At 40.4% G+C, this 14621-nt stretch overlaps 1 protein-coding gene across 1 annotated transcript in view; it reads right to left on the bottom strand.

Annotated features, from left to right (window-relative positions):
• The window catches only part of LOC138442768 (medium-chain specific acyl-CoA dehydrogenase, mitochondrial-like), an 88360-nt gene that overhangs the window by 69157 nt on the left and 4582 nt on the right, over window positions 1–14621 (bottom strand). Inside the window, exon 2 of the mRNA XM_069594817.1 lies at window positions 737–932. Within this exon, the coding sequence (XP_069450918.1) occupies window positions 737–860 (124 nt within the window). The 5' untranslated portion in view covers window positions 861–932. The remainder of the gene's footprint in view (window positions 1–736; window positions 933–14621) is intronic.

Here is a 14621-nt window from a genome sequence, read left to right as displayed (position 1 = left end):
TAACAGAGAAAAGGGGCCAGGCTACTGGAAAATGACCTTGCAGAAGCCAAAAAGATTTGACTATAAAGCTAGCCTGGGGGGATGTACATGGGAAAGGAATGGAATAAAATTTATCAAAAACTATATACTTAGCTTCCTTTCTTCTGGCCCACTTTGTACATGGCTTCAGTGAAGAGCACAAAAGGAAGAGTGACACAAGAGGAGGCTAGAAACAGTCATGGGTCAGATCATTCCCATGTTGGCATGTTGAGGATTTGGATGTTCTTCTGTAAGAAGTGGAAGCCCATCGCAAGGATTTTTAGTAGTAGAGTGAGCTGATTGGTTTCCTCCCTTCATCCTATCCATCCTTATTCTGGCTGGAATCCAGAATACATTATTTTCTCTTCAACTTCTTATCTTCACAAATCCTTCCTATGAAGCATACACTAAAGATCAATTTAATTGCCTGCCTTCTCTGGTCTTATGCATTGACTGAGTAAAATAAAGTAATTCCCAGCTTGATTCTCCTATACATACATTGTCTTCAACACTGTCTTGCCATAACAATGCTCAGAATTCTTTCAGCATCTCTTGTTATCGCTTTCCCTTAGTTTCCACAATAGGAAGGTCAAATTGTTCTATTTTTCTCAGATGTTCTTCCCCACAATTTACTCCCTCAAACTAAGCTTTATCTTATCTCCTGTAGACACTGTTAGAAAGTTTCTCAACATCCTGCCATCAATATTTGCAAACTTACCTGCACTTACATCCACTTGTATCAGTTTAAAAAGTAACTGCACCTGGAGAAGGAAATGGCAACTCACTCCAGTTCTTGCCTGGGAAAGTCCATGGACAGAGGAGCCTGGCGATCTGCAGTCCATGGGGCTCTATGACTGAGCACGCGCATGCATGAAGGTGGAGAGAGATGGGTTGGTAGCAATAAACTTGTAGAACTAAAAAAAAAAAAAAAAGAAAGAAAGAAAAAAAAGTTGACTGCAAATATCAAAAAGCACAATAGCAGTTTAAATTATAAGAGATTATGTTTTCTTTCTTTTTAAATTTCTTTTTTTAAAGAAAAGTTTCTTGCATGAGACAGGGTGCTCAGGGCTGATGCACTGGGATGACCCAGAGAGATGGGATGGGGAGGGAGGTGGGTGAGGGGTTCAGGATGGGGGACACATGTACACCCATGGCTGATTCATGTCAATGTATGGGGAAAACCACTATAATATTGTAAAGTAATTAGCCTCCAATTAAATAAATTTTAAAAAAGTAAAGTTTCTCTAAAAGTTTTTAAAGAAAAAGGTTAAAGTTGGTTTAAAATGCTGTGTTACTTTCTACTGCACAGCAAAGTGAATCAGTTATACATATACATATGTCCACTCTTTTAAAAAATTCTTTTCCCATTTAGGTTATTATAGAGCACTGGAAAGGGTTCCCTGTGCTGTACAGCAGGTCCTTATTCGTTATCTACTCAATACTAATTTATCCCTCCTCTCCATTCCCACCAGTAATCATAAGCTGTTTTCTACATATGTGACTATTTCTATTTTGTAAATAAATACAATTTATTCCATTTTTAAAGATTCCACATGTAAGCAATAGCATATGATATTTCTTTTTCTCTTTCTGACTACTTTACTCAATCTCTAGCTCCATCCATGTTGCTGCAAATGACTTTATTTTGTTCTTTTTAATAGCTGAGTAATATTTCATTGTATACTTGTACCACATCTTCTTTATCCATTTCTCTGTCGATGGACATTTAGATTGCTTCCATATCTTGGTTGGTGTAAACAGTGCTGCAGTGAACATTGGGATGCATGTATCTTTTTGAATTATGGTTTCCTCTAGGTGTATGCAGGAGTGGTATTGCAGGATCATATGATAACTCTATTTTTAGTTTGTTAGGAACCTCCACACTGTTCTCCATAATGGTTGTACCAATTTATGTTCCCATCAACAGTGTAGGAAGCTTCCATTTCTCCACACCCTCCCCAGCATTTATTATTTGTAGATTTTTGGATGATGGCCATTCTGACTGGTGTTAGGTGATGTCTCATTGTAGTTTTGATTTGCATTGCTCTATTAATTAGAGCATCTTTGATGCTCATCAAAGCATATTAATTAGAGCATCTTGATGCTGAGCATCTTTTCATATGCTTTTTTTGGCCATCTGTATGTAAGAATTTGCATTTTCTCACATAAAATGCTTGGGGCCAAAGACTAGAGGGTATTGACAAGGAATAAGTATGATAACTGGGAGGCTGGGACCGGAGTATAAAAAGTTAAAGCATCACTGGCCAGCAAAAGAGGAACTCAGTAGTTGCTGCTACTATTATTTTTCTTATCATGGAATTAGTCCTAAGTCACAAAGAATATCAGTAGACAAGTTGTGACTAGTCCTCAGATTTCCTGATTTAATATGCTTAGACAACCTTAATGAGGATAATGTTTCTGGCTTAGGAAACCAGTGAGTATTTAATTCCTCATAAACCATTTCCCTGTGGCTCCTTGCACACTGAGTCCGCGGCAATCATTGCTTCCAGGAAGGCATAATCCGCCTGGAGAAAATGACCTTTGCTAAGTTTGAAATCTCCGGGTGAACTTTCTCGAGTCCCTTGTCAGACATTTGTCTTGAAATTCAGGCCTTTTGAAAGGAAAAGAAGCCATCTAAATTTCGAAAGTGTTCTATTAACCAAGGGAAATTTTCAGTTATTTGAAAATAAAGCTAAGACTCTATTTTTAAAAAGGAATCATCATGGAGAAAGAATGGAGGCTATGATCCAACAAAAGTCCCATTGTATGAAAAGTAGGAAGTGCTGGGGAAAGAGTTAAGGGGTGTGTGTGAGAGACAAGTGCATCAGAGATGAGACTGTTTCCTTTGCTCATAGTGCAATTGTGTGGGTTGAAAGTTTTGGAGAAACTTGGAAAGCTTCTCCAAGTTTGAAAGCCTTTGAGAAAACCCTGTATCAACAGAGGATGGCCACAGAAGCATAAAATTTGTGTCATGGTGTTTTAGGCAGAATAGTAGCTGGTGCATATGGCAGGAGAGATAGAGAGGTTCCTGGGAAACTCTGAAGATACATAAAGGGTGAAAGTGAGACATGAAAGTGAAGTCAACTCAGTCGTGTCTGACTCTTTGTGACCCCATGGACTGTAGCCCACCAGGCTCCTCAGTCCATAGGATTTTCCAGGCCAGAATACTGGAGTGGGTTGCCATTTCCTTCTCCAGGAGACCTTCCCAACCCAGGGACTGAACCCAGGTCTCCCGCATTGCAGACACTTTACCATCTGAGCCACCAGGGAAGTCCTAAATAAAAGGTAGTTTAGAAATAAACATTAATATGCTTGCCAGGAAGTCACAGCAGAGGAGGTCTCAGTAGAGGTCTCTGTTCAAAGAACATAATAGTGGTAGCTGTGAGTAGGTAACTCCAAGCTGAGATCCAGATGGAGGATTTTGCCAAGTCTTGGAGGATTTGCAGCATCAGTGAAAGTCAATGAAAGTAGCCTGATCAGCAGGAGGAGATGGCTGAGCTTCTTGAGAGCCATCATCTTGCATTGCCTATGCCAGGAGATCTGACAAAACCCACCCATTTTAGCAGTTATTACAGTAAACATATATGAACGAATGCCCAGAGCTCAGTGAGGCAAGCTATGCATCACCCACGCATTATTTGGATGCCAGGGAAGAAGCACAATGTGTAGACCAGAAGACAGCCCAACTGTGCTGTTGTTAAGATATAAAATGAACTTCTGTGTTCAGATTTCAACAGATGAGAGGGGAAGAGAAAGAGTAAGAGGAAAAGAACCTTGAGAAACTAAGCATTAATCTCCCAAGAGACTAGGTTTATCTTAAACTGTTTTACCATTAACTGGGCAAAGCTGAATGTTTCACTTCCCTCATTTTTCTATTTTGTATTTTGAAAAATCTCAAGCCAACAAAGGTTGAAAGACTTTTTCCAATGGGTATTCTTATTTCTTCACCAGCATTCATCAGTTTTTAATGTTTTGTCTTACTCAGTTGATCTGTCTGCCTACCTACCTACTTATCTATCATGTATTAATGTTTCTGCTGAAGCATTTGAAAGCAAGTTGCAGACATCATGGCATTTGCTTCTAAATATTAAGTTTAACCTTATGAAATTGCTAATAAATAGTCATTTTTGTTTTCTCAACTTAATACTTCAGTATGCATCGCCTAAGAATAAGGACATTCTCCTTTATAAAAATACTAATGACATTCTCCTATATCACAATACTCCTATTGAGAGAGTCAATTCCTAGGCAGGTTGATGAGAAGTCCGGAGCCCCAGAGGAGGACAAAGGGGTCTGGGGCTCTTGAGGAGGAGACAGGGGTCTGGAATTCTTAGGGAGGAGCAAAGGACAAATGTTTTAAGTCCAGAGCTGATGCTTGCACAACAAAAGGCTTGCTCAAGGATAAGTTGCTCAAGTTTTTCGTTAAACTCTGTACCAATGACTATATAACAATAATATTTCCTGCTCGAGGATGTGTTTCTCTTTCTTGCAAAACTTCTGACTAATCCTATCATCTTAATATGTATATTATGGGAGTGAGTCTGGTAAGACCTTTTACGATTGAGACATTCTTTTGATTTACTGTAATATCCAATTTAAAAAGTATATAACTCCCTTGCTAAGACTAGTGAGGGGGGTATTCTCTGTCCCCCTTCTGATGTCTATGCCAGAAGCTTCCTCTGTCCCTTTTTCACTTTAATAAAACTCTGATACACAAAAACTCTTGAGTTATCAAGCTTGGTCCCTGGTCCCTTCAGAGAGCACAGATTTGACATCATCCACCATAAGCTATCACTATATAACAATACTATATAGGCCAGTCTCCTATATAACAATAACAGTATGCATCTCCTAAGGATAAGGACATTCTCCTATATACCAATACTACTAACATATGTAAGAAAATCACATTAATTGAATAATATCTAATGTACAGTCCATATTTAACTTTTTAATTGTCCAAAATGTCTGTTATATGTGGTCTACTTTCCCCACCCTGACCCAGGATCCAGTTGCATTAGATATTTATTCCTCTTTAGTCCCTCTGTTTTTTTCATGATGCTGACTTTTATATTTAAAAAAATAAAAATCCAGGACAGTGTCTTATAGAATTGCACATTTTGATTTTATCTGACTCATTTCATCATGATTAGATTTAGGTTAAACATTTTTTATAAGTAAACTACATAGGTGATGTGTATTTATTATTGATTCCCATCAGGAGGCACATGACACTTAGTTCAGCTATTGATGATGCTGTTTGATTATTGATTAAGATGGTGACCACACCAACTCTCCATTAAAGATATAATCTTCCCTTTTCAGTCAACAACTACTATACAGGATAATATATAAAAATATCATGTTCTCAACAACCTTTTATCCAAAGGCTTTAGCATCCATTGATGATCCTTAGATGTTATATGGGAAGTTTGCCAAATGATGATTTTCTAATTTTATCTTCTACACTTACTAGCTCAATTCTTCTTAAAAAAAAAAAAAACAACCTAAAATTCTCTCTTTTGGATACCACTATGATTCATAGGGCTTCCCAGGTGACGCTAGTGGTAAAGAACCCACCTGCCATTGCAGGAGATGTTAGACATGTGTTGGATCCCTGGGTCAGGAAGATCCCTAGAGGAAGGCATGGCAATCGACTCCAGGATTCTTACTTAGAGAATCCCATGGACAGAAGAGCCAGGTGGGCTACAGTCTATAGGGTTGCAAAGAGTCGGACATGACTGAAGAAACTTCACATGCCCCTGGATTCATGAATTTTATTTTATTCAATGTATTATAATGCATTATCATTATTTTGTATATATATCTTTTTAAACTCAAATCTTCATAATTTTGACCAGTAGACAACTACTTCAAGCTGGCTCATTTGTCCTTTTGTCCTGAGCTCATTGGTCTTTGAGGACTTCCTTGCTTTCTGGCACATCAAGATGTTCTTAGTTCACCTACTACTTGGTCTGCTACAGACCTGGAGTCATTTCTCCAAAGATCCCTCTCTCTGTCTTGTGGACAGTGGTATTTAGAAACCAAGATCTGACTGCCAGTTGTGTTCATTAGTATAGAGCAACACTGCTTCTAGGCCCAATAAGGGGCTCCAGAACACATCTGAGTGTTAATGTGAAACTTTAACTCTCGTCCAACCCAACAGCCATATAATTAACTTATTAGACTTATTCCAATTACCCATACAGGAGTCAAGGAATCAGAGTTTTATTATTAAAGGTAAATTAAATCATGTCTTCCTCTTCTTAAAATCATCCCCATGTAGTAAACCTCAGAGCTTCCCTGATAGCTCAGCTGATAAAAGAATTTGCCTGCAATGCAGGAGACCCTGGTTCGATTCCTGTGTAGGAAGATCCCCTGGAGAAGGGTTGGGCTGCCCACACCAGTATTCTTAGGCTTCCCTGGTGGCTCAGATGGTAAAGAATCAGGCTGCAATGCGGGAGACCTGGGTTTGATCTCTGGGTCGGGAAGATCCCCTGGAGGCGGGCATGGCAACCCACTCCAGTATTCTTGCCTGGAGAAACCCCATGGACAGAGGAGCCCGGCAGGCTGCAGTCCATAGGATCACAAAGAATCGGACATGACTGAGAGACTAAGCACAGCACAGCACAGTAAACTTCAGCCACATTGATCTTCCTTTAGTTCTTCCAATGCAATAGTGTCTGGCGGTGAGCAAGATGGTCCATTTTCAAAAACCTTACCCGTTAAACTGCAAGATTTTGTATTTTTAAAGGGTAAGGTTTTTGAAAATGGACCATCCCTGGTGGCTCAGAGGTTAAAGCATCTGCCTGCAACGTGGAAGACCTGGGTTCGATCCCTGGGTCAGGAAGATCCCCTGGAGAAGGAAATGGCAACCCACTCCAGGATTCTTGCCTGGAGAATCCCATGGATGGAGGAGCCTGGTAGGCTACAGTCCACGGGATCGCAAAGAGTCAGACACGACTGAGCGACTTCACTTCACTTCACTTCATTCTTATTATGCATACATGTATTAGTACAATAGTACACTCAATGTAAATACAACCAAATAAATATGGTTGGAGTTGGGCTAGCAATTTTCTTTTTAATTGATGGGATGCCTATCAATTTGGAATTTGGAAACCACTGTTCTAATCCTAAATTTCCTCCTGGAGTCTTTGGATGTGCTATTTTCATGAGGAATTTAAGGTTAATTCTATCTCCTCTATAAAAGTGTAAATACCATGCATGCACAGGTCATGCTGTTTTATTTCTCCATTGTATGCCCAATCACCTAGAACATGACTGGCATATAGTATTACTCAATACATATACACATGTCAGAGTGAATAAATAGAAAGAGAAAAGAATGGAAATTACAATTTGGTCCATTATCAAAAATATCTCTAAAATGTTTCTTTATTTTGTGCGCTATTTATTTTGCATGCAGATTGCTCACTCTTATATGGAGAGGTCAGTTGGTTGATTGGTAGACTGAGTAAAGGAACAAAATTATGAACAGAATTATAATGGAGGGGGTTATTGCAGACACGAGAACATTTTTAGGGTAAAGTGATTACTTGGAAGCTAGCAGAGGTCAGATTGAATATTCTGTCCTTGAGCAGGTTAGCTGGAGTATTCAGGAAAACAACTTTAGTTGTTTATATATATATTCCATAAAACCTTGTGATTTTACCTATAGATCATACATAGCAGACTATCTCTATATAATGTCTGACTACCCTTAACCTATACACTGCTTTACTCAGGCCAGATCTGCGCTATTTCCCCCAGAGGAACTTCTGAATAATTTGAGCAGAGACCTAGTTTGAGGATTTCTTGGCCTTTCCAAATGCCTTCTCTTGTTTCCTGTGGGTTTCTGTGGAGTTGAACTCCCTTAAGCATACACATCATTGTGGGTACAATAAGGTTCCATGTTAATTAACTCCATTTTAGAAGGACATAGTCCTAGAGTTAGATGACAACTGGGAAATTGAACTTAGGAAAAATAAATTTTCTTTCTCATAGATTCAGTTGCTAGTGGTGATGGCTGTATCACGGCTAGGCAGGTATCTCTGCAGAAGAGTTTTGCTCTGAAAGTAGTAAAGTATTAAGGAATCTTCTTGAGAGGGTTCCACCTCAGAAACCTAGAGTTGACATTTAAGTCCCTAAATGCTGTCTCTGAATTTCATGTCTTTCTGTGCAATTCAGACATGCTTAAGTGAACACATTTCTTAAGGTCAGGGTCATCAATGGAAGAACTAGAATGAAGTAAGATTCTATAAACTCTCATTCCAGGACCCTCCAACTAAATTCAGGTGAAATGTTATTGTAATGAATATCTGTGTATCTATTATAATGATCAGAGAGAAAGGGAAGATGTATAACTTAAGGTCTCACGTATCCATAACGTTGTGTGAGATGGGGTAGGAAGCCAGCCTCCATTTCTCCACTCCTTCATAGGATGATTTTGAGTATATAGTGCTATAGGAATTCTTTTAAGTGCACTAGTTGGATTATCTCTCTCTCTTCCTGCCATCTTTTCTCTTTTTACCTTTTTTACCTGTAGTCACATAATTGCAGTTTCCCTTAAAACCTCAGCTGAAGTGAGTATTATGCTTTTTTTTGTATGTAAAGTTTAAAAATACTAGTTTTTTTTTTTTCAGTAATGGGGCAAGTTTGGATTCTTTTGATAGTCTTTGGTATTAAAATGATTAAAATCAGTGGGGCTTTGTTCCTCCCTTTCACTTTCCCTAAACTTCGTGCTAAGTTGCTTCAGTTGTGTCTGACTCTGTGCGACCCTATGGACTTAGCCCTCAAGTTCCTCTGTCCCTGGGATTATCCAGGCAAGAATAGTGAAGTGGGTAGCCATTCCCTTCTCCAGGGAATTCTTTTTAGTGCACTACACAGAGATCAACCTGCGTCTCCTGTATTAACAGGCAAATGCTTTACTACTGAGCCACCTGGGAAGTCCAATTTATGGATAGATATTCAGTATAAAATATTTCAGCCAAAAATAATCTTCTGAGGGTTATATTTTCAACCTTTTTACTGCAGTGGCAGTAACATACAATTAATGACAATCATGCTTTTTGTCGTATGAATGATATTTTAACTTTGGTCTTAAGTATAATTTGTATGACATGTTCATTTTCCCTGTTGGGCTCACGTGATACTTCCACACGTTGAACATGTATTCCTTTCCACCATTCTGATTGTCTTTTACTCGATAGGTAGTCTTGACAGGGCTGGAATAATCTAAATAGAATTATTACACTACATATAACTAAAGTTACCACTGTAGCACTGTGAGTACCCTTTGAAGGGGTCCATTCAGAACCTTCCTATAAAGGGAAATAGATATTAGGTCAGTTTTGTCCTTGTCACCATCAATACTTCATTATCATCATCAAATAAAATGTAGAGATTTCCTCATGCCCAGCAGAATTACATATGACTTAACATTTTTGATTTACTGTGGCCATTCTCATTGATGGCTCTAAGAACAGCCAGAAATTTAAAAACGCCAATCTCTGCAATCTATCTTTAGAAATCATGATTAAATGGACCTAAAGCCTTGATAACCTCTAATTCTAAGGGTATAGAGACACCAACAGAATTAGATTAGTTCCAAGGATTTGGTTCAGTACTTACTCTTTGGTGATAAAACTCAATTGAGGGCTTCCCTAGTGGCTCAGTAGTAAAGAATCCACTTACCAGTGCAGGAGACCCAGGCTGGATCCCAGGTTGGGGAAGATCCCACATGCCACAGAGAATCTAAGCCCATGCACCACAGCTATTGAGCCTGTGCCCTAGAGCCTGGGAGCTGCAACTCCTGAAGCCCACACGCACTAGAGCCCATCCTTGGCAACAAGAGAAGCCCATGTATAGCAACTAGAGAGTAGCCCACACTGGTCACAAATAGAGAAAAGCACACACAGCAATGAAGACCCAGTACAGCCAAAAAACAAACAAACAAACAAAAAACGATGGGATGCGAAAATGGATACAGATATGCACAGCCCATAAGCTGTATATTACTGACAGTTGTGTTCTATTTAGCCTGCCTTGTTTTGCTTTGTTTCATGTTAACCAACATGAAAAGAATATTTTATCTGGGAATCCAGATTCCTGAATCCTCTTGAAAAATGAGAATCCTCATATCCAAGGTTTCCATCCCCACAAGCCAACTTGCAGCTGTGTAGTGGTACACGTGCTCTCAACTTTCTGAAGTCGTTACCTCTCACTTAAGTGTAGCCTACATATGTATGGGGCTTCCCTGGTGGCTTAGATGGCAAAGAACCTGCCTGAAGTACAGCAGACTTGGGTTTGACCCCTGGGTCAGGAAGATCCCCTGGAGAAGGATATGGTAACACATTCTAGTATTCCTGCCTGGAGAATTTCATGGACAGAGCACTAGTGGGCTACAGTCCATGGGTCTTCAAAGAATCTGGCCTCTGGTGACTAACACTTTTTTACATATGTATACTGCTTGTGTCATGTACTTTGCTTTACTGATCCCTCAGTTCAGTTCAGTCACTCAGTTATGTCTGATTCTTTGTGACTCCATGGGCTGCAGCAAGCAGCCCTCCCTGTCCATCACCAACTCCCTGAGTTTACTCAAACTCATGTCCATTGAGTAGATGATGCCATCCAACCATCTCATCCTTTGTGTCCCTTTCTTCTCCTGCCTTCAATCTTTCTCAGCTCAGGGTCTTTTAAAATGTGTCAGTTCTTCATATCAGGTGGCCAATGTATTGGAGATTCAGCTTCAGCATCAGTCCTTCCAATGAATATTCAGGGTTGATTTCCTTTAGGATAGACTGGTTGGATCTCCTTGCAGTCCAGGGGACCCTCAAGAGTCATCTCCAACACCACAGTTCAAAAGCTTCAATTCTTCAGCATTCAGCTTTCTTTATAGCTCAACTCTCACATCCATACCTGATTACTGGAAAAACCATAGCTTTGACTAGACAGACCTTTGTTGGCAGAGTAATGTCTCTGCTTTTTAATATGTTGTCTAGGTTGGTTATAACTTTTCTTCCAAGGAGCAAGCGTCTATTAATTTCATGGCTGCAGTCACCATCTGCAGTGATTTTGGAGCCCCCCAAAATAAAGTCTGACACTGTTTTCACTGTTTCCACAACTATTTGCCATGAAGTGACGGGATCAGATGCCATGATCTTCGTTTTCTGAATGTTGAGCTTTAAGCCAACATTTTCACTCTCCTCGTTCGCTTTCATCAAGAGGCTTTTTAGTTCCTCTTCACTTTTTGCCATGAGGGTGGTGTCATCTGCATATCTGAGGTGACTGATATTTCTCCCAGCAATCTTGATTCCAGCTTGTTTTCATCCAACCAGAATCTGTCTTATTATTTTATGTCTTTCACCAGCTCTTCTGACATTAGCAAGGGGCTGCCCCTGACCAAAAGAGTTAACTCAGGGCTCTAGTTGATAAGTCTCCTGGGCATGAAAGGAGTGTTTCAAACCCTCTGTTGGCATTCTAGCTTACTTGGCAGGTTTATCCAGACTCTTGCAACATTGTTGAGCCTATGCTTACTGCCAAGTTCTCACATCCCTTATCCATTGTGTTCCTAGGAGTGCATATAGTCAGGATGTAAAAGAAACAAGTAATAGCCCTAGCATTAGCAACATTAGACTTTGAGTTAATAAGTTCTTTCCTTGCTGTAAGCCGCTGAATCTTTGCTCCATAAAAATGTAACTCTGTACTTTAAGGTTGACGCAGTCTAAGAATTTAAGAAGAAACACTTTAAGGGAAAATCATTGTTCTGGTGTTCTGGCTGACCAACCTTTATCAAAAAGAGGTCACGGAATATCAACAGGCCTCCGGAATAGAAGATGATGTACAGAAAATAAGACTTTTGCAGGAAGGAACCTGATATCGATAAAAGTTATTACTGATGGTATGTTGAGTTGACTCTGCATTTTTCACCTTACTGTATGTATAACTCAGGGTATAAAAGCCCCGAGAAGAATAAAGTAAATGGGCCTCGCTTGAAGAAGCTTGGTCACCCCGTGTCTCTTTATCTCTTTATCTATCTTTCTTCATTCGCCAACGTCATCCATCCTGAGGATATTCCTGGACTCTGCTGAGGCCGAACATTGGCAAGTGGCACCCAAACAGGGACCCAAAGGTAAGCCCCATTTTCGGGATGACTAGGACCCCACTCAGGGTGCTGCAGACCCCCCTACAGAAGATAGGTAGGGAAAGATGGGTGGAAAGTGACGGGTCGAGAGAAACTCCCCTTGTCAAGGGTAGAAACCTTGCCAAGGCAGACTTTCTTACGGGTTGAAAGAAACACCCCTTGTCAAGGGTAGAAACCTTGGCAAGGCAGATTTTCTTATGGGTTAAAAAAACCCCGCCTTGTCAAGGGCAAAAACCTTGGCATGTCAGACTTTTTTACGGGTTGAAAGAGACCCCCCTTGGCCAGGGTAGAAACCTCGACAAGGCGGAATTTTATTCCTGATCTACACAAATCTTAATTTTCTGACATGGGTAACAGCAAGTCTAAAGAACAACTCTTTATAAAAGTAATTTTGCAACTGTTAAACAAAAGAGGAATTAAAGTTAAGAAAGCTAGTGTTCCATCCTTTTTTACATTTGTACAAGAGCAATGTCCTTGGTTCCCAGAAGAAGACACTGTTGACTTAAAAACTTGGGAAAGGTAGAGAAACAGTTAAAAACTTATTACACTCAACAGGGTCCAAAAAGGGTGCCCACTAATACTTTCTCTTTATGAAATATGATTAGAGATACTTTAGATCCTGCCCATAAATCTAAAAGAGTATCTGAAAAGGAGGAACAGCTTTTGCCCCAAGATGAAGAGGATTTAGAGGAGGCAGCAGCTCAATACCATTCTGGTGAAGATTGGTCTATTGTAGCTAAAAGTGCTCCTAAGAGCTTAAGAAAAACATCCCCAATCAGATCATCCATAAGATCCAGACATCAAACAGTTAAATCTTCAAAACAAGAAAAGAAAAACATGAGACTCTTCCACACACCCCCCCCCCCCCCGCCATATCTCCCCCTCAGCATGGGGATAAGGGGCCTCCATTAGGAATTGCTCAAAGAAGGGTCTTTTCAAGCCCCGAGGATGAATTTGATCCCCACCTTGAGGCTTGTTTTCCCATGTTATATGAGGGTGAAGACCTGAACCCCACGTGGGAACCCCTCCCAATGAAAATGATTAAGGAACTTAAACGAGCCTGCTCTTTATATGGGGCTACAGCTCCATATACCTTGACATTGTTAGGAGCATTGTGAACAAGGTGGATGACGCCTTGACTGGAGGCGTTGCTAAGGCTTGTCTGTCCAGAGGACAATATTTACTTTGGAAAACTGAAGTTGAGGACCTTGCTCAAAAGCAGGCTGATACTAACCGCAGACATGGTCTGAGACAAATTGTACAAGATATGCTGGCAGGAATTATTGAATTTGCATCAGTTAGAGACCAGATGAATCTAGACAGGAGAGCCTTAGAACAGGTAACAGCTTGTGCTCTTGAAGCTTGGCAATCATTACCTCAGGGAAGAAAATCAACCGCCTCTCTATCAAATATTAAACAAAAACCAAAAGAGCCCTATGAAGATTTTGTGTCACGACTCATTGAGGGAGTCCACAAAATCATTCCTAGTGAAGGAGCAGCTGAGATCTTAATAAAACAGCTAACATTTGAAAACGCAAACTCTACCTGCCAGGCCATACTTCGCCCTATAAGAACCTCAGGGGAAATAGGAGATTATATCAAACAGTGTGCAGATATAGGGCCAGCAATGATGAAGGGCGTTGCCATAGCTGCAGCCATAAAAGGAAGTTCTTATCAACAGGCAGTACAATCCTTTTTTGCAGACCAGAATTGGCCCCTGGTCAAGTAAAAAGACCTCCTTGCCAGAGAGTAAAAAGGGCCAGATGTGTTGCTAACTTGTGGGAGGGGGGTATGCTTGTGTATTTCTACAGGATTCCACTTCTCTTGTTTGGATCCCAAACAGACTGACTCACCATGTCACTGTCCCCTGAGCACTCGGTTTCCCCGTCGCCTCGACCACAAAAGAAAAAGAGCACTCCTCTGCCCCTGCCTCCGCCGCCCACCTAGAGAGTCCAGCAGACTCTAAGACAACCAGCAGCAGAGATCCCAAAACTCCACCCACTAAGCAGATGTCATGGCTTTACATAAAAGACTGTGATCCTACCTAATCTTAAAAAATTCAGCTTTAATAACAGCAATTACTTCTGTTACTTCAATTACTACTGTTACTATTACTGTTACTGTTGCTGTGGCAGCGATGTCATTGGCTGAACAAGTGCATACTGCTGAGTATGTTGATACTATGTCCGGAAATGTTTCTTTGGTGTTGGCAACACAAGAAGTTGTAGATGGAAAGCGAGAGGTGGGGGTAGATGCCCTGGAGGAGGTGATGATGCATATTGGGACTAAATTGTAGGCTTTGAAAGTAGAGTTGTCTTGTCATGCTGACTGCCAGTGGATTTGTGTGGCATCCCTGAAGGTAAATGAGACGGATTGTGGCTAGGAGGGAATTGGGAATCACATTTTGGGGTTATAGAACGGTTCCAACATTGGTTTGGGTTTGGAAAAACTTCATAGT

This window comes from Ovis canadensis, chromosome 1, assembly GCF_042477335.2.
Source record: "Ovis canadensis isolate MfBH-ARS-UI-01 breed Bighorn chromosome 1, ARS-UI_OviCan_v2, whole genome shotgun sequence".
Classification (NCBI taxonomy): domain Eukaryota; kingdom Metazoa; phylum Chordata; class Mammalia; order Artiodactyla; family Bovidae; genus Ovis; species Ovis canadensis.
Note: the sequence above shows the minus strand (reverse complement) of the source record. Positions and strands in the feature narration are given on the sequence as shown.